Source organism: Podarcis erhardii (genome assembly GCF_964252035.2).
Source record: "Podarcis erhardii genome assembly, chromosome: 6".
Classification (NCBI taxonomy): domain Eukaryota; kingdom Metazoa; phylum Chordata; class Lepidosauria; order Squamata; family Lacertidae; genus Podarcis; species Podarcis erhardii.
In genome coordinates, this window is record NC_138510.1 from 14,589,440 (window position 1) to 14,609,545 (window position 20,106).

The 20,106-nt window shown below is 44.9% G+C and overlaps 1 protein-coding gene across 1 annotated transcript; it reads right to left on the reverse strand.

Annotated features, from left to right (window-relative positions):
* Positions 1-1,824: 1,824 nt before the first annotated feature.
* On the reverse strand, positions 1,825-19,879 carry CIMIP1 (ciliary microtubule inner protein 1). The gene is made up of 4 exons (XM_081868186.1): positions 19,690-19,879; positions 14,761-14,842; positions 13,010-13,108; positions 1,825-2,173 (listed from the first exon to the last, which is right to left on the reverse strand). The coding sequence occupies exons 1-4, from the start codon at positions 19,734-19,736 to the stop codon at positions 2,018-2,020; spliced, it is 384 nt and encodes a 127-aa protein (XP_081724312.1). The 5' UTR covers positions 19,737-19,879; the 3' UTR covers positions 1,825-2,017.
* Positions 19,880-20,106: the final 227 nt, after the last annotated feature.

Genomic DNA, 20,106 nt, shown 5'->3' on the forward strand with positions numbered 1-20,106 from the left:
AAATTGTGTTACTAGCGACACAGTGTTAGCATTGGGAGGCGGAGGGAGGGCCACTTCTAACTCGCAAAAATGTTTTTGACCAAAATGTAACTTCGGGAACGTGGGCAGCCTTCCAAAGTTGTACCACAAGAATCTTCGCTGTGTCCAATAAATACAGGATCATGTCTGATTGTTAACATATTATTCTCATTTTTTTCTGAAGTAATGTTTAGCTCTGGGGGGAAGGATGTTTTCTGCGAGTGTTTTCATTCTTTGAGGGTACTTTCCAAAGGCTCTGAATCATTTCTCAGATATTTGGAAAGAATGTTGGGAAGGTCAGTTTGTTTCTGAGGGGTGCGGAACAAGAGATTCAAATAAAGCGTTTGAAGGCAGGAAGAGGGAAATGGCTCGCTGCAACTGTTCTAGAAGGCTAAAGTCACCAGCAACTGACCCTGCCACTTCCGCCATCATGCAGGAGATTTTCTGCTGGGCTGATAATGCAATAATAACAGCCACAAAGAACCATGGGATTATTGAGAAGGTGCTGCAGAAACAATTCATAACTTGCTTGGTGAGACGCAGGGCTCAGTGTCTGTGTGTGCTAGGTCATGTGAGCAAGCTGAATAGAACAGGGGTAAGTATATTGCATGGGACGTGGGTGGCTCTGTGGGTTAAATCACAGAGCCTAGGACTTGCTGATCAGAAGGTTGGTGGTTCGAATCCCCACGACAGGGTGAGCTCCTGTTGCTCGGTCCCTGTTCCTGCTAACCCAGCACGTCAAAGTGCAAGTAGATAAATAGGTACCGCTCTGGCGGGAAGGTAAACGGCGTTTCTGTGCACTGCTCTGGTTCGCAAGAAGCGGCTTAGTCATGCTGGCCACATGACCCGGAAGCTGTACACCGGCTCCCTCGGCCAATAAAGCGAGATGAGAGCCGCAACCCCAGAGTCGGCCATGACTGGACCTAATGGTCAGGGGTCCCTTTACCTTAAGTATATTGCAGGAGCAATCCAAGTGCACACCACAAATTTAGGGGCTCATCCACTTACCCCTCTGCTTTCCACTGGGAAAACCTGCCGTTTACCGCTGAATGGGAGCAAACATCAATTGGGTTTTCTCTGGATTGACATGTGCTCCAATTTAGGGCTGAAAAGTGGGTTTCCAGGAGAAAGCAGCAGGGCAAAGGCAAAACTGCTGGGATCCATGCCTAGACGAAATGGGACCAGTGAGGAACCACTCAGACCCATGCTTTCTAGCCACAGGGCAAAGAGGAAGTGTGTGCAGTTTTTGCAGTTAAAGTGGATTAAAGTTCTCTGTTGCTCTAGTGCAACAAATCCACTTAAATGGGGGGGGGGATGAGTTTCTGCAGTTAGAAAAGTGGAAAGGAAATGCACTGAAAAGCTGGATGAATTAATAATTCCTAGGAAGACACAGAATACTCTACAAGCAATCAGGATGAATGCAGAATGAGTGCTCAGCCTCCCTGCAAGCAAACTGAAACAAGCGCTCAATAAGGACCTAAAGGTTGAACCACCATGTAATTTTTGTGCAAGGAAATCGGGATGAATTCTGAATAAACAGGATGGCTGAGCCAGGAATTGCTATTTGTTCTCAGAAGAGGACAGTCAAATCTATTAAACACTGTTTTGAGCTCCTAGATGCTGCTGCTGCTTCTCCTTCTCCTTCTCCTCCTTCTCCTCCTCCTCCTCCTCCTCCTCCTCCTCCTCCTCCTCCTCCTCCTCCTTCTTCTTCTTCTTCTTCTTCTTCTTCTTCTTCTTCTTCTTCTTCTCCTCCTCCTCCTCCATCACAAAGAACCACCTGGGTTACAAAAAAGCCCCAAAGAGCACTTGTCTGTTGTATACTGCTGATTTTAATAAAACACCCCTAAGCCATGCATAACCTCATTGTTAACCTTCACTTAAAAGTACTGCTGAAATGGTAGACAAACACATTTTTAAGACGTATGTTCTCCTACCGAGTAGGAACCTCTGAAAAGCTGGTGGAAATAAACGTGAGGGAAGCTGACAGAGGTGGACAAAGTCAGTCAGTTGGTTCATTTGGCCACTGCACGTCCTTGTAAAAGGCACCTTTGGTGCTTATGATCTTAGAGTAGCGTTCAAGTCCCAGACCTGGAACCGTGGATCTCCAGCCTATGAAGCCTTGTGTCGTCTGAGGGACAGGAGGAGATGGGTGAATCTGAAATGGAGGTAGCATGCAATTTATTTAGTTGGCCCTATACATATATATATCTGTCCCACCTTTCTTTTTTTATATAAATATTTTTATTAGATTATAAAGAGTATAAACAAATAACAAAATACAGTGGTACCTCGAGTTACAAACGTCTCAGGTTACAAATGCTTCAGGTTACAAACTCCGCTAACCTGGAAGAGTTACCTCAAGTTGAGAACTTTGCCCCAGGATGAGAATGGAAATTGTGTGCTGGCGGCGCAGCGGCAGCAAAAGGCCCCATTAACGAAACACACCTCTAGTTTCAGGTTAAGAATGGACCTCCGGAACGAATTAAGTTCATAACTAGAGGTACCACTGTAAATTTAGAATCCATATAAAGAGATTAGTCTGATTCTCGAGACGTCCCCCATACCCTCCATGGGTCCTAGTGACAATGCTTACAACTGCGTATCTGTTATGTACTGAAGTTCTCACCCTGGGCTAGCAGGGAGATACTGTAGATAGTTTTCACTCAGGTCCACAAATGCAAATAAGGAAAGTGACGTTCAGTGATTGGATAGTTACAGAAGTTGTTCCTGTTGCTTTGTGGTTGAGCTCTATATAAGCAGATTGGCTGAACCCTTCAGCCCAGTTCTGTTCTGGGCCTGTGAATAAACAAGAGCTGTTTGAAGAATCGCTGTGTCGTCTGATATGTTCACCCACAACTTAACAGTATCAGTTTGTTATCCAATTTTTTTTATCCATCTAAATTGTCCATAGTTTTTGTTATTTTCCAAGTGTGGTCAAAATCCTGCTAATGTTTTCATCTGTTTACAATGGTTTCCTAAATAAATTATAAATTTATCCCTTTCTGTTTTTTTAAAGTTCTTGTCCTCTTGGTTTCTGAGCTTCCCAGTTAAATTTGCCATTTCCGCATAGTCCATCAACTTGGTTTTCCATTCTTCCCTGGTCGAAATTGTTTCTTCCTTCCATCTCTCTGGGTATATATCCCAGCTTTCTGTGCTACAAACCAAACTCAAGGCAGTTTCTGAGTGATGATAGGAAGCGCTACAAAATTCAAAATAACCCTAACACTAGGAGAAATTTGATGCCGCACTTAGGGCAATCATTCCATCAGCGTAAGCATTTCCACTTGTCAGATGGAATGATTCCCCCTTCACCTCCCCCTGCGTGCTATTCTGGGTGTCTTTCCGATCCCCCACCCCACAAAAAAACCAACTGAGGGTGAGTGGGGCTGCATGAGGAGAGGGGGAAGCCCTCTTGGGCTAGTGTACGCCCTTGTGGGACCTGTTAGCTGAATCCAGCCCTATAAAACAAAACAAACAATGGTAAAACTGATGCATCGGTTTCTTAACTGCCTTTTCCATATGGTCCCAAGAGCAGGTTATGTACATAGATGCAACAGCCTGGCGGGGGGAAAAGTATCATCCCACACCAAAGAAGGCCTGCTGAAATATACTCAGAGTCGCAAAGTGATTTCATGCTCTTTATTCAGCTCATAGTGGTGAGGAGGAATGAATGAAAGTCCCCTCAAAGTATCTGCTTTATATACATTATTTACACAATGGGCTGCACATGATTGGCTAATTCTGGAATTCTACTGTAAGCCAATCAGGTTGTGGATTCACTTATATCTGGAGCATGATTGGGTGGTTCCTGCCAACCAATCATACTGCTGCATTGTTCTAGGACCAATCAGACGGCTGCAATTTGGATCCTATTGTTCTAGGACCAATCAGACTGCTGCAGTTTAGATCCTATTCAACTCAGTACATAACACCTGCCATAATCAAATGGTGTGAAGAGCAAAGCAAAGAAGGAGACCAGATCAATATCTCTTGGGAGGCGGTTCCAGAGTTTAGACACCACAATGGGAAAGGCTCTCTGTAGCGGTATACACACAACATTATATTCTACATTCACACTGCACACTGAAGCTTTTGCTACCTGGACTGTAATGTTATTGGTTTAACCAACTCAGATGCTTTTAAAAGAGGATTAGACAAATTCATGGAGGAGAAGACTATTGATGGCTACTAGCCAAGATGGCTTTGCTTTGCCTCCAGCAATGCTTCTAAATTCGAGTTGCTGGAAACCACGGATGGGGAGAGGGCTCTTGGGCTCAAGTGTGCTGCTTACAAACTTCCCACACGCATCTGGTTGGCTACTGTGAGAACAGGATGATGCTGGACTAGACGAGCCACTGGCCTGATCCAGGAGGCTCTTCTTACATTCTTAATGATTAACAGGTCAGTGGAACCAAACAGTAAATAGTTTTATCAAAGCTCTATGCACAACAGGTCTACCCTCACACAAACTGGACCTACTGCACATCTTCTGCCCCTGAAAAGCACTTTTCCACCAACTCGTTTCGTTCTGAACACAAAAGCTCAGCGCAGACTGATTCTGCCTTCTTCCCCAATGTGTCCATTTGAAAAGGGATGGAGATGGCCCCAACAATGAGGCCTGTGTCCACACCTGCCCAGTGCCATTGTAGGTGGGCATAAACCAAGATCACATTTGCTGCTTCCTTCTTCAGTTGTTCAGGGAGGAATAGTGTGGACAAACTAATCGAGGGAAGGGTTCTCAAATGCTTACCACGTCCACCTTTGTGGATGGGAGGCTCTGAAGTCTCACTAGACTGAAAGCAGCAGGTTGAGAATGTGCATGCACAATTGCTGGAAATGTGAAGAAAAAGAAGGTACCTTTTATCATATGTGGTGGGAATGTAAGAAAGTGAAATGCTTCTGGGATATGATGTATAATGAAATTAAGAAAATGTTGAAATATACATATATTAAAATACTGGAAGCTTTTCTACTGGGAATTGTAGGTACAGACATGATACTAAGCTTTTCCTATATGCAACAACTGCAGCAAGAATTTTATTAGCACAGAAGTGGAAACAAGAGGAATTACCAACAAAGGAAGAATGGCAATTGAAGTTAATGTAGTATGCAGAACTGGCCAAAATGATAGGAAGAATCCGAGAACAGTGGGACCAGAAGTTCATCAAGGACTGAACTAAATTTGTAAATTATTTGAAAGACAATTGTAGTCAATCAAACACGTTCGTAGGATTGCAAGAAACTTTGTAAGGAAAGGTATAAAAATCACTGCAGAGAAGAATAAGAAAATATGATGCTTTGTTGTCTTTTATTTGAAAGCAATGGTTAAGTAGTGAAAATGCAGAAATTTGAAATGAAAGATAGAAAATCATAAGGAAGGGTTGAAGGAAGTAATGGCCCTAAAAAGCCAAATTGTATAATATAAGAGGAGAGATTGTAATGGAAAACATTATTGTAAAATCAATAAAAATGATATGGAAAAAAGAGAGGATGTGCATGCACAATTCTGTATTGAGAAAAACAACTTATTTGTGCTACAAATGGGTGTGTCCACAGTCTCTTGTCCCCCATTCTTGTCCCTGCCAACCACACCTCTGCTGGCAAAGGGACAAGGATGAGCTCAGGACTTAAGTACAAATCTCAAACCACATATTTGGGTAGAACTGTCTATTTCTTTGTCCTTACCCCGACTGCAGTGAACTCATTCTCCAAGCGTGGATTTTTCTGCAGCCAAAATGGCGGCTGCTCTCACACAAGATGGTGGGCATCGGCAGGTGGGGAATCTTGAGGTCTACATTCTTACAAAAAATTATAATGGTGGTGGTGGTGGTGGGGAATCTCAAGGGAGGGACTATCCACAGAACAGCCCAAGGAAGATTTGAGCATGTTCAGTGGATGTAGAAGTCAGACGGATTGCTGAGATGAAGAAAACCAAAAAGCCAGGGGGGAGATGGCATGAAATTCAGCTACCTGAAAAAAGACCCAGCTGGTTCTCTGGAATCCCAAACAGAAGCACCCCATGGTGCAAAATTTTGCTGCAGTTCCTACTAGTTTATACTCAAAACAAACTGTTCCACATAAATAAAGGAATACTGACAGCCCCCGAAGATTTAAATAAAAGTCCCTGCAAAGCAGCTGAGACTATATTTCTGACAACGATGGGATTTAATTCTGCAAAGTGCTGAATTAATTGGAAGAGTGTTTAGTTTAATGCCACTTTTACAGAAGACACTTAAATCAATATGGATTTCCCATGTCTGCCTTATGCACACGTTAACACTTAAATGTTCTTGCGCTCTTTGGAATATACCATTACAACTGTTTTCTTCTGCAAGATGAAAAGATGGGATACAGGGGGGTTTTTGGGGGGAGGGGGGGGAGTTTGGCAATGTGCAACCACCTCTGGATGATTCATATTTAATTGCTAACATTTCCAGGGGGGCCACCATCAGAGTTAACTATGGCTCTTTCACACGGTATATGCTACATTAAGCAAAATCACAACTCCAAGTTCAAATACTCCCCGTGTGAGGAACAAAAAGGCCTCCTCAGTGCCACTAGTGAGAAGACGACACTTGGAAGCCACACAGTTGCTGAGGAAGAGTCTGTCCCACTGAGGACGGCAGCTGCTTTAAGGAATGCCGAGATGAAAAAAGTTTCTTTCGTAAGAGCGTGAAATGCAATGGTGCCTCCTGATACAGAAGTCTTGCAAGCACAATATGATGCCTTCTCTTCCGGTCCAAACAAGTACTAGATTGGGTGGGGGGAAACATTGAGTTTACCCACAACATGGAGGAAGTGTGTCTGCATGTGACCCCGCAGTTGCCTTGCGGGCATGAAGTTGTAGCCATTAACCCATTGGAAATCTGTTTGTACAAGTCAGTTTTGAGCCTCACGGGGATCAGAGCGAGTGCTTAAAGAAGTAGAGAAACAGTAATGCGTTTAACCCTAAAGGTAAATATTTAACTAGTCTATGTATATATGAATAGGTAATGTATAACCCGCTCTTCATGAAGATCAATCGCATAAATATATGTAACACGTAAAAATATAACAATATGGAAAACAGAAGACCACACCAACAATAAATCAGATTTATATCACAGCACTGCAAAAATGTATGTATGAAGACTAACCTTTCAAAGGTTAAAACATTCTTCCTGACTCTTCAGGACACCTGTTAACATTTACGTGGAAGCAAGAAGATAGTGGCTGCGTCCGCACATTGTGGTAAGCCATGGTTAATTATTTACTGCAAAGAATGGCTTGGTTCCTCTCCCCAGCATGTGCAACAAACCACAAACATTGGCTTAGTGTGATGTTTGAACCTGCGATTATGGTTTCTCCCTGGACAAACTACACCAGAAGCTAGAAAAAGGATATAAAAACACACAAATAGCCTAGCTGAAAGAGGTCAGTGGCCCAACTAGGCCAGCATCCTGTTCTCACAGTGGTCCACCAGATGCCCATAGAAAGCCGACAGGCAGGATCTCAGCACAACAACACTGTTCCCTCCTAGAATTTCCAGCAAGTGCCTCCAACCATAGAGAAGGAGTAAAGCAAGGCTTGTTCTTCTATATGCTTGGCTATTTTATCTTTAACAATACTTTCCACCAATTTTCCCAGGATAGATGACAAGCCAAGTGGCCTGAAATTTCCAGAATCCTCTTTCAAAAATTGGTGTTACATTGGCTACTTTCCTGTCCTCAGGTATGGAGGCTGGTTTCAGAGTCAAGTCATATATCTTTTTTAAAGAAGATAGAAACTTCACATTTGAGTTCTTCAAGAACTCTTGGGTGGAGGCCATTTAGACTCGGCAATTTGTCAGTTTCTATTTTGTCTATTGGGACGTGTGGTTAAACCACAGAGCCTAGGACTTGGCGATCAGAAGGTCGGCGGTTCGAATCCCCGTGATGGGGTGAGCTCCCGTTGCTCGGTCCCTGCTCCTGCCAACCTAGTAGTTCGAAAGCATGTCAAAGTGCAAGTAGATAAATAGGTACTGCTCTGGCAGAAAGGTAAACGGCGTTTCCGTGTGCTGCTCTGGTTCGCCAGAAGCTGGCCACATGACCTGGAAGCTGTACGCCAGCTCCCTCGGCCAATAAAGCAAGATGAGCGTCGCAACCGCAGAGTCGGCCATGACTGGACCTAATGGTCAGGGGTCCCTTTACCTTTACCTATTTTTCTATTAGGTCTAAAACTTCATCTCTCACCACCACTGCCCGCCTCAGTTCCTCAGACTGCTGCCCTGCAACATTCGATGCCCTCCAACATTCCACTGTTGAAAATTGGGATTCGTGTTTTTGTGTGCTGCGTTCTTGCATTAGCGACTTGCACATGTGTCTTCGGGTGCCGTGCTCTCGTGGGAGCTAGCTGAGTCACATGCTAGCACAACATTACTGCAAGCACCAACAAGTGCTGTCTCATCCTCCTCCCCGAGCTCAGCAGTGGTGGTGCTGGAGGGGGGAAATAGGACATTCTGGGGTCAAATCAGAAGCCGGGATAGCTTCTGTAGTTTCAGGATGTCCTAGGAAACCAGGACACTTGAAGGATATGCTGTGAAGACAGATGCAAATACAGTGGTGCCTCGCAAGACGAAATTAATCCGTTCCGCGAGTCTCTTCGTCTAGCGGTTTTTTCGTCTTGCGAAGCAAGCCCATTGACGGCTTAGCGGATTAGCGCTATTAGCGGCTTTTAGCGGATTTTAGTGGCTTAGCGGATCAGCTGATAAGTGGCTTAGCGGCTTAGAAAAAGGGGGGGAGGGGAAAACCCCCCGCAGGAACTCGCATGACATTTTCGTCTTGCGAGGCAAGCCCATAGGGAAATTTGTTTTGCGAAGCGCCTCCAAAACGGAAAACCCTTTCGTCTAGCGGGTTTTCCGTCTTGCGAGGCGTTCGTCTTGCGGGGCACCACTGTAATTCATCCAACTTCTCTGCAAGATCCTTATCCTTCTTTAACACACTTTTGACTCCCTTGCCATCCAAGAGGAGCAAGAAAATATTCTCTGGAAACATTAGTAGCAGGAAACCAGCTACAGAGGTTCAAATCTGTGTGTGCATATGCAGAAGACGTGCAGTCTTCCAAGGGTTGGCTAACCATCCATGTAGCCCTTGGGCTAAAAAAAGATTATCTACCTCTCTATTAAACACACATTATGTACATTGGGCTGGAGGAGGGGAAGAGTTTTCAGGACAAATGTAAGAAATATTAGTGACCAGGGTTTTTGTTTTGTTTTTTTGCAGAAAGAAACTTTCTGTAAAAGCTTTCAATCTGTAATAAATAAAAAACTGTTCACTAGCACCTTAGAGACCAACTAAGTTTGTTCTGGGTACAGTGGTACCTCGGGCTACAGACGCTTCAGGTTGCAAACACTTCAGGTTACAGACTCCGCTAACCCAGAAATAGTACCTCGGGTTAAGAACTTTGCTTCAGGATGAGAACAGAAACTGCGTGGCAGCTGCATGGCGGCAGTGGGAGGCCCCATTAGCTAAAGTGGTACCTCGGGTTAAGAACAGTTTCAGGTTAAGAACAGACTTCCAGAACGAATTAAGTTCTTAACCTGAGGTACTACTCTATAAGCTTTTGTGTGCGTGCACACTTTTTCAGCTTATACCCAGAACAAACTTAGTTGGTCTCTAAGGTGCTACTGGACAATTTTTTATTTATTTTGACTGCGCCACACCGACACAGCTACCTACCTGAATCTTTCAATCTGTAGTTGCTATAAATGAACCTGGTTAATAAAGAACTAATCTAGCTAGGGGAGGGGAGGGAAAAGACTGAAGCGCCGTATCAGCCTTGGCTTCTGCGCTTGCTTTGATTAAACCACCTCCACAAGGCACATCGAAAGGGCCTTCCACGTATCCCTTTAACATCTGGGGGCTTATCCATTGGAGAAACGCACAGCGAGAAAGCAATGTTTCTCTTTCTGTTCTGTTGCCAGAGCCCTTCTGCTTTGTTCCCCAGCCAAGACTGGGAAACGTTTGTGATATCTAGACGGAGGACATCCTTTGAACCGACTGCCTCTTCTTTCTTTCCTTTCTTTCACCGCCATATGCACCACCCACAGAGCCAAACAAAGGAGGCAATTATATCCTCCTGCTTCCATGCTGCATGACAGACACACAGAGGGAGTCGGAAGGGCCTGGTCAAGGATTCCTTGCCCAACCCATTGGGAATAACAGATAAGACAGCTCCGCTTTTTCCGGGGGGGGGGCTGCACTGCGGGAGGAGTTCCGGGGCCTCAGTTACCCGCAGAGGGATGTTGCCCATGTCACATCACGCCCCCCAACTGACCAATTGGGTTAGCCGGGGGGCGTGGCTACTTACCATTTCAACCACAGCGTGGTTGGGGGGGGGGTAGCCACCTTTAGTTTACTTCGGTGGATCTCCCAGCCAGCCCACCCTCTTTCTTGCGTTGCTTGACTATGGCCTTGCTATGACCAATGTTGGTCACCTGGTTGTGGCCAGGTAGGAATTTTTCCACTTGGCAAATTGGCTCCAGCCATTTGGTTTTCACCTACCTAGTAGCAATCGTCACAATAGGCATTGAGTAAGCCTTGTTATGGGAGGCGAGGTTGTTGCCTCTGCCTGCCCCTCCAAGATCCATTAAAGGGATCCAGGAGTGTGGTTCCTGTCCAAAGCCTGGGCGTGGGCTGGGGCCATGCCACAACCCCATCAGTGACCCTGGGGCAGCTCTTAATTGATGTATATCATAGGGCACCCCCTATCGGTGATTGACCCTTTCGATACTTCCTGCAGACAGGCAGGAGTCAGGATATAGTCATGCTTCACGCAGTTGCCTAAGCCAAACCGCTCACATCTGTAACCAATAAAGTTGCGGCCTAATTTATCCCATTAACCCAACATATTTGTGTTTGTGTGTTTCTTTCTGTGGGAACTGCGGGGCCTGGGGCCTCGCCATGTAAGTGTTTTTTTTATTTTCAAGTGGAGAGAGCAAACTGGAATTTCAAGCCCCAGGTGTTTAAATGTTTGCTTGTTTGCTGATTGATTGATTGATTGCATTTGTATCCCTCTTTTCCTCCAAAGTGCTCAAAAAGACTCCATATTTTTTCCTCACAACCACTCTGTGAGAAAAGTTAGGCTGAGAGGCAGCAATTGGCCCAAGGTCCCCTCAGCAGGCCAGTGTGGTGTAGTGGTTAAGAGCGGTAGACTCGTAATCTGGGGAACTGGGTTTGCATCTCCGCTCCTCCACATGCAGCTGCTGGATGACCTTGGGCCAGTCACACTTCTCTGAAGTCTCTCAGCCCCACTCACCTCACAGAGTGTTTGTTGTGGGGGAGGAAGGGAAAGGAGAATGCTAGCTGCTTTGGGACTCCTTTGGGTAGTGATAAAGCGGGATATCAAATCCAAACTCTTCTTCTTCTTCTTGTGGCTGAAACAAAATAAAAAAATTCCTTCCAGTAGCACCTTAAAGACCAACTGAGTTAGTTCTAGGTATGAGCTTTCGCGTGCATGCACACTTCTTCAGATACACTGAAACAGAAGTCACCGGACCTTTCTATATAGTGAGAAGGTGGGGAGGGGTATTACTCAGAAGGGTGGTGGGAATGGGTGATTGGCAGATAGCTGCGATGAGCCTGTTGACGACTCTTAACGACTGCAATAGGTCTAACAGGAAAAAGCAAGGGGTGAGAAGGTGAAAAATGGCTTTGTCATGTATAATGAGATAAGAATCCAATGTCTTTGTTCAAACCAGGTCTCTTCATAGTTTTAAGTTTGGTGATAAGTTGCAATTCAGCAGCTTCTCTTTCCAGTCTATTTCTGAAATTCCTTTGTAATAGAACAGCTACTTTGAGATCTTGTATAGAATGTCCTGGGAGATTGAAGTGTTCTCCTACTGGTTTTTCTGTCTTGTGGTTCCTGATGTCGGATTTATGTCCGTTTATTCTTTGGCGTAAGGTCTGGCCTGTTTGTCCAATATAGAGAGCTGAAGGACACTGTTGGCATTTTATGGCATACACAATGTTAGACGATGAGCAATTAAATAGTCCCGAGATGGTATGTGTGATGTTGTTGGGGCCAGTAATGGTGTTGTCCGGGTGTATGTGACAGCAAAGTTGGCATCTGGTATAGATGACAACTTATAGAAAGGTCCGGTGACTTCTGTTTCAGTGTATCTGAAGAAGTGTGCATGCACACGAAAGCTCATACCTAGAACTAACTCAGTTGGTCTTTAAGGTGCTACTGGAAGGAATTTTTTTATTTTGTTTTGACCATGGCAGACCAACACGGCTACCTATCTGTTCTTGTGGCTGAGTGGGGATCTGAACCCTGACTTCCCTGGTCCTAATCAGACACTAACTACTTACACCAGAACTGGTTCTCCTCCACATAGTCACCCACTAACTTTTCTCCTGATGGGCAAGCCACGACTTGAAAGTACCACACCTGCCAGGTTTAGTTCTTGACTTCCATATCTGACAGGCCTGCAGTTCAGAGGTGCTGTAACGCAGTATGCTTATGGAGCAAAACAGGTTACATATAGAAACTTCCTGCACCACTGACTCAGTGGTCTTTCAAGTTTGAGTCCTCGGACGTTGTTGGGCTACGTTTCCATTCATCCCCAGCCAGCTTAGCCAATGGCCAGCGATGGTGCCCTACATCTGCAGATCCAAGACTGAAGAACACTGGGCTGGATGATTTAGCCAGCTGTGCACATTTCTCTTGTCCCATGAACGATGCAGTCATGAAGATGGAGATCATCAACCCATTCATGCGCTATAGTACAGTCAATTTAATTAACTGGGGATTCACAAACATATATGCAGCACATGGCAGATGACCTTGTGATCAGCAAGCCCAAGATGCTCAGTGGTTTAGACCACAGTGCCACCCGCATCCCAAGTCATTGTAGAACAACTGATGAGGAACGTTCAAGGCTATATCTACCAGCACAGGTATTTCTTTTTTCTTTCAAAATAAATGTTTTGAAACTGTGGTGCCTTTTAAGACTGTGCGACTATTGCCTAACCTTAATATATGTTTCCACCGGTGTCACAGGACGGATTTGTAAGTGTTCTGGAAGTGGGATCTTAGGTTTGGCGGGTGGCTTCTTTTCATCTTTTAACAACTAAAAATAGAAGAAAAATGCAATAAAATTAATGGGTACTTCACACTGAGCCATGCATTGGGATAACATTGTAACAACTCATATCTATCTAGATATTTATGCTGTTTCCATCATAGTAGTAGCTAATGACCTTGTACTTGACTTCAGATATAAGTCTATTTATTATATAACTTTGGATGTTTTTGAAATCCATTGTTCTATATGGAGAACTAATTCTCATTTTAAGGCTAGCAACTGAATCTGAAGGACGGATAAGTGCTCTCAACTTTTGGCAATCCCTTCCGAGAACAAATAATCAACAGCACTCCAGTCATTTGTTATGGACTGGAAAATTATTGTGGATTTTTTGCGAGAAAGAGAAAAGGAACTTGAAATATCTGGATTTGAAGACTGAAAAAAAATGCTGGTTTGTAGAAGGGAGAATGGTTGGATGTTAAGGAATGAATATCATATGTAGCTGCAGGACAAAGAGCTGAAAATCCTTTTATTTTTTTCCTTCTCTATTTTATTTTTTAGTTTTTTTCTTTCTTTTCCTTTTCTCTCGCTTTCTCTTTCTTTAGGTTTCTCCTTTCCTTGTCTTTTCTTCCTTCTGGCTTTGTTCTCTTTTAGACTAAGTAATTGATTGATCTCAGTACATTTTGTAGTGGGTATGCATTTTTGTATATCTTTGAATACACACACACACACACACACACACACACACACACACACACACATTTAAACTGTCCTCCCAACAACAGATAATTGATGGTTAGGGTTTCTTTCTAGGGCCATAAGGAGAGATGTAGATGTTGATACGGAAGGGGGGGCATGCCTTCTTCACCTTCTTCTTCGCTACAATATATCCATTTATTTCCAATTGTCAATGTCAAAAGGAACTAAAATCTATAAAATTCATAGAAAATCAACGTGCCAATTTGCTCAATTTCTCTAGGACTCCATGACACCTCCCCTGTCCTCCATAATCCCTCAAGCAAGGTGTCAAGACCCTAATCCTGTCAAATCACTCTGCCAACCTTTCCTCCGGGCAATACCAGGTGCCAGACTTTACATATTTGGACTATTGTCCTCTCATCACCGATACTCAGGAAGCGCTTATCCGCGCATATCTCCAGCTCTGCATATTCCCCCTCCCTCCTCGGTATGTTAATCTCTGTAACCCAACCTCTCTTTAATGTATTCATGATGTAATCTCTGTAACCCAACCTCTCTTTAATGTATTCATGATGTAATCTGTGTAACCCAACCTCTCTTTAATGTATTCATGATGTAACTATGATGTATTTTGCACTGTATTCTGGGACATGGAGGGAAGTTTCAAAAACTCATGTTACCCCTTTCTCGCTGTTCAATCTTGCCTTGAACCTGTTGCACAATAAACTTGGATCTTCTGCTGCTTGCTCCTATCTCCGGCTGAGCTCATTTTCCTCCGCAGGGACCCGCGGACTTAGTCCGACGAGCTGGGTGGCAGAGCAGCCTCGCACCCAGATTTTACCGTAACAATGTTTTTGTGAAACAAGACCATATCCTCATGTTTCTGCAAGAAGGTGATTCTTGTTCAATGCAGGTCATGAAGTGGGATTAAGAACTGAAACAAAACTGCCCTTCATGGATAAATGTCACACACACACACACAAACACACAATTTTTACCTCTTCCACTGGTGTTAACATAAACCCCCACCGTTGGGGCCATCTCCTTGCAGCTATGTTTTCAGTTTCAACGTGATCCTTCCTGATGCAGATACAAAAGAAATGGTTTAAAAGGCTTTACGAAACAGTCTTAAGCTCATCCACACTTCTGTTTTCTTCTGCTTGCCCTGTGATTTCTAGGCATGGGTTTGAGGGGTTTTTCATTTGTCCCACTGCTTTACCCAGGAAAATCCATGGTTTTTACCACTGAATTGGAACAAACACTAATCCACAGATCAGTAAACAGTGGAGTTTCCTGGGGAAAGCGGTGGGACAAAAGAAAAACCTCTCGGATCCATGCCTAAAAATCATGGGACAAATAGAAGTGTGTGTAAGCCCTTAACATAAAGAATCCTCTAGCTTCCTGCATAAGGAAAGCCACTGGCAAAAATATTTTGAATGGGTCTTAAAAGCGCCCTAAACGGCCTCGGCCCTGTATACCCAAAGAAGTGTCTCCACCTCCATTGTTCAGCCTGGACACTGAGGTCCAGCTCCCTGCGAGGTTCCCTCCCTGCGAGGTTACAGGGAACCAGGCAGAGGGCCTTCTCGGTAGTGGCGCCCACCCTGTGGAATGCCCTCTCATCAGGTGTCAAGAAGATAAGTAACCATACAGCCTTTAGAAGACATCTGAAGGCAGCCCTGTAGAGGGAAGTGTATTATATTTAATGTTTTATTGTGCTTTTTGTATATGCTGGAAGCCACCCAGAGTGGCTTGGGCAACCCTGTCAGATGGGCAGCATATTATTAGTATTATTAAATTAATCACAGTCTCTGAAAAGCAGTGGTAGCATCACAAAAATCTTCCAGGGGGAAGGGTGTCACAGAAGAGGGAAGAATATTTGTAGGTGGATGAGAAAGAAAACTAACAGCATGTGCTTATGACAGGAGTGCAGAAATTGAGATAGTAGGGGGGAAACTCCTTATTTGTGGTGGGGCTACTACTTGCCCTTCTGCCCTCCTTCGGCACCTTCTAGATCTGTTTATTTAAAAATAGCCAATTCCCACCACATTCCAGCATGCCCAAAAGACTGAATCTAAGAGGGAAGCTATATTCACATTCACCCTGTGCTATACCAGCTGCACTGGCTTCCGGTGGAGTACAGGATCAGGTTTAAGGTCTGGTTTTAACCTTTAAAACCCTATATAGCCTAGGACCCTCATACCTACGGGACCGCTTCTCCTGGTATATCCCACGGAGGACCTTATGGTCTTCAAACAAAAACATCTTGGAGGTCCTGGGCCACAGGGAGGTTAGGCTGGCCTCAACTAGAGCCAGGGCTTTTTTGGCTGTGGCCCCGATCTGGTGGAACACTCTGTTGCAAGAGACTAGGGCCCTGCGGGACTTGACATCTTTCCACATGGCCTGCAAGACAAAGCTGTTCCACCAGGCCTTTGGCCAAGGCATAGTCTGACCCCCTCCTCTGGTAATCCTCACAGAACTCTAGCCCAATGGTTGCCATTAATTTGATTTTGAATTGATTTTAGAATGAATTGATTTTAGAATGCTGTATTACTTTTATTGTTGTTAGCCACTCTGAGCCTGGCTTCGGCTGGGGAGGGCGGGATATAAATAAAATTATTTTATTATTATTATTATTATATGGTTATTTATTTATTTTATTTATTGAGAAAGATTTATAGACCGCTGAATCAGAAAACTCTCAAAGCAGTGTACATAATAAAACTATCAACAGAACACAAATAAAATCAGCAAGAAGTTCAGAAGCACAGAGCTGTGTTCAGCTAAATTGACACACTGCACACACCTTTCCCCATTCCCCAAATCTGCTCCAGAGAGTTGAGGGAACCCCTAAAACAGATGGACTGTTTGAGGGGAGGAGAGGGGGGAGATTGTTCAATTGCACAAGGAGAAATCCTTGTGCCAACTGAATAATTTGCATAACGCAATGCTGAACACAGCTCAGATCTACATAACTAAATTGCTTGTCTGGGTACGCTTGCCGAATGATCATTGGTGAGTTTGAGGAAGGGTGCAGTTAGGACCAGAGAGAAAATACAGCCCCAATCTATTTGTGCCCCTCGGGGCTCTCCTTGACTCTCCTCCATAATCCTGCCATTCATCCCCATGGAGAGTAGTAAAATACTGAATAGGTAAAGGTAAAGGGACCCCTGACCATTAGGTCCAGTCGTGGCCGACTCTGGGGTTGCGGCGCTCATCTCACTTTATTGGCCGAGGGAGCCGGAGTACAGCTTCCATGTCATGTGGCCAGCATGACTACGCCGCTTCTGGTGAACCAGAGCAGCGCACGGAAATGCTGTTTACCTTCCCGCTGGAGCGGTACCTATTTATCTACTTGCACTTTGACATGCTTTCAAACTGCTAGGTTGGCAGGAGCAGGGACTGAGCAACGGGACCTCACCCTGTCGCGGGGATTCGAACCACCGACCTTCTGATCAGCAAGTCCTAGGATCTTTGGTTTAACCCACAGCACCAGTGGAGAGTAAAACCTGCCCCACACTTCTAACCTTAGGTGGACAAAGGAACACAGTGTGTTTCTCTGCATAGAGCCAGGTTGCCAGCTGGGAAATGCCTAAGCTTTTTTCTCTGTGCACACTCATCTCCACCCAACAGAATGATGCATTTTGCTAGTTGAAGGAATAAGGAACGAGTTGGCTTATTTTACTGAGTAAGTCCTTCTCAAGGACTTTTAAAAAAATAAATAAATAAATAAACAGAAGAAACAACTAAACCCCGCAGCAACCCACAACTTTATTTACTCTACAGTAATTATATCAAGCCATTGTTTTGGAATAAGTGATCTGCAGATTGTAACCTTGTCCTCTTAAGTTGTTAACAGCGTGACCCACGAGGCAGTTAAGATGAAGTACTTGGAGTGAGACTCTTGCCTTTAATGTACTTTAATTTCACTGAGCGGTGGACTGTACCGTAGAAGGAGCTTAGGCTGCAGTTTTAAGAGCCTTGTTATGAAGCAATTCTGATCATCTGTGGAATGCAACACCTTGCTCTCCTATTCCGTTCTTCAGTTTAGGATTACATTTTAGTTTTCGCCTTTCACACCCAAGAGAACATAAACGATATTGAACAAATAGACGGGGCTGACCGCTTAATGGCTACCGCTCCGCTTGTAAGCCATTCTATAAACACATTGATTCTATCCTTTACTCTCTTTTGCCCGTCTGTATGTGGTAAAGGACTGGCTTCCAGATGGTTAAAAAAGAAGAAGTAGCCTGGTTTTTATCCTCAGTTAAAATCCTTACTTTAAAACAGCTCTGATCCAGCACCTATGTATTGGATTGTGGTGGTGCTATAGCCAATGTCACACAACTTTTGAATGAGCTGGACAGGATGGGCACTTTGATTATGTTTTTGCTCTGTCAACAGGGCCATTGAAAAATGTTTTTAAAAATGTTCCTGAAGGAGGTAGGATGTTTCTTAGCTTTGTTTAAGAAACAAAACGAAAGCACAATGGACTAAATACTGTAGAACAGGGGAAATCGGACATTAAAAGTTCACAGAAATGGCACACCTGAGGCTTCGGGAGTGGTCATGTCACCATGACTTAAAATACAACAGGCAACAACCAGCAGGTGCCCATTAACACTTGTGCAACCACATTCCACGCAGAAATCACAACTGCAATAAGAGACACAAGCTGGAGGCTAGGGAAGATGAAATATCACATTTCCTGAGCTATGAACTATTATAGGGTGGCGGTGGCCCTATTGTTGAGGGCATATTGGCAAAATCACATTCCACCTTGTAACAAGAAAATGGCTCTAGTGATTGATTTAAAATTTGGCACTGTGGGGCAGAAAAGTTTGTACGATAGCTTCAGTTGCCTAGACTCTGTCTGTCTATTCCAGGGGGGACAGACAAACGTGGGGCTTCGGTCCACCACTTCGCAACTGATAACCACCCAACTCAAAGTTGCTCAGAGTGTGGTGCTGATAATGCCAAGGTTGCAGGTTCGATCCCCAAATGGGACAGCTGCATATTCCTGAATTCTAGGGGATTGGACTAGGGACGCGGGTGGCGCTGTGGGTTAAACTACAGAGCCCAGGATTTGTCAATCAGAAGGTCAGTGGTTCGAATCCCTGTGATGGGGTGAGCTCCTGTTTCTCAGTCCCAGCTCCTGCCAACCTAGCAGTTCGAAAGCATGTCAAAGTGCAAGTAGATAAAAAGGTACCGCTCTAGCGGGAAGGTAAACGGCGTTTCCGTGCACTGCTCTGGTTCGCCAGATGCAGCTTAGTCATGCTGGCCACATGACCTGGAAGCTGTACGCCGGCTCCCTCGGCCAATAAAGCGAGATGAGCGCCGCAACCCCAGAGTCGGTCACAACTGGACCTCATGGTCAGGGGTCCCTTTACCTTTTTTATGGGGTTAGACAAGAAGATTCTCAGGCTCCCTTCCAACTCTGTGATTCTATGACTCCCCTCTCTCTCTCTCTCTCTCTCTCTCTCTCTCTCTCTTTCATTATAGCAATGGACAGTGGGGGTGATGGAAGGGTCTTGCAAGGCAAACAAGTGCCTATTATTATTATTATTAGGAATGCCTGTAACTGGGTCCTCTCTCTCTCTCTCTCTCTCTCTCTCTGTGTGTGTGTGTGTGAGAGAGAGAGAGAGAGAGAGAGAGAGAGGACCCAGTTACAGGCATTCCTAATAATAATAATAATAATAATAATAATAATAATCTCTCTCTCTCTCTGTGTGTGTGTGTGTGTGTGTGTGAGAGAGAGAGAGAGAGAGAGAGAGAGAGAGAGAGAGAGCTTTCAGCATTAGGAGCTAGACTTCAGAGAGGTCATGTTGCTGGCTATCCCAGGCAGGCTGTACCCCCGCCAGGAGGAATGGTTGGGGGTGGGGGTGGAAAGAGACGGTCGGTGGGGTAAGGCGAAGAAGCAAGGACTGTACCAGATCTGGTTTTCAGCCACGAAGTTGAGTTTGCTCTTCTGCGTCATCCCGGACTAGCTCCCCCGGTCTAGGGCCCCCTGGCGGCTGGGCAGAGGGCGGGCGCTGCTAGCAGCCGGGCTCCAGCCAGCGAGCCACCTCCGAGCCGGAGATAACCCTGCTTGCTGCTGCTGCTGCTGCTGCTGCATCGCGTTGCTAGGAGACAGCTGAGGAATGCCGCGGGAGGGGCGGAGGGAGGAGGCGCTGCATCCGCCTGCCAGGGAAGAGATGGATGGTTTGCGCGCTCGGCCACCAAACAGAGGTGGAGACAGGATCGCGCGGAGTGCAAGAACGCTGAAACTCACAGCCAACATTATATTGCCCAGCGCTAAGGATGCCAGGCGGAGTACCCTTCACATTACGATAAGCTTTGCTCTCTCT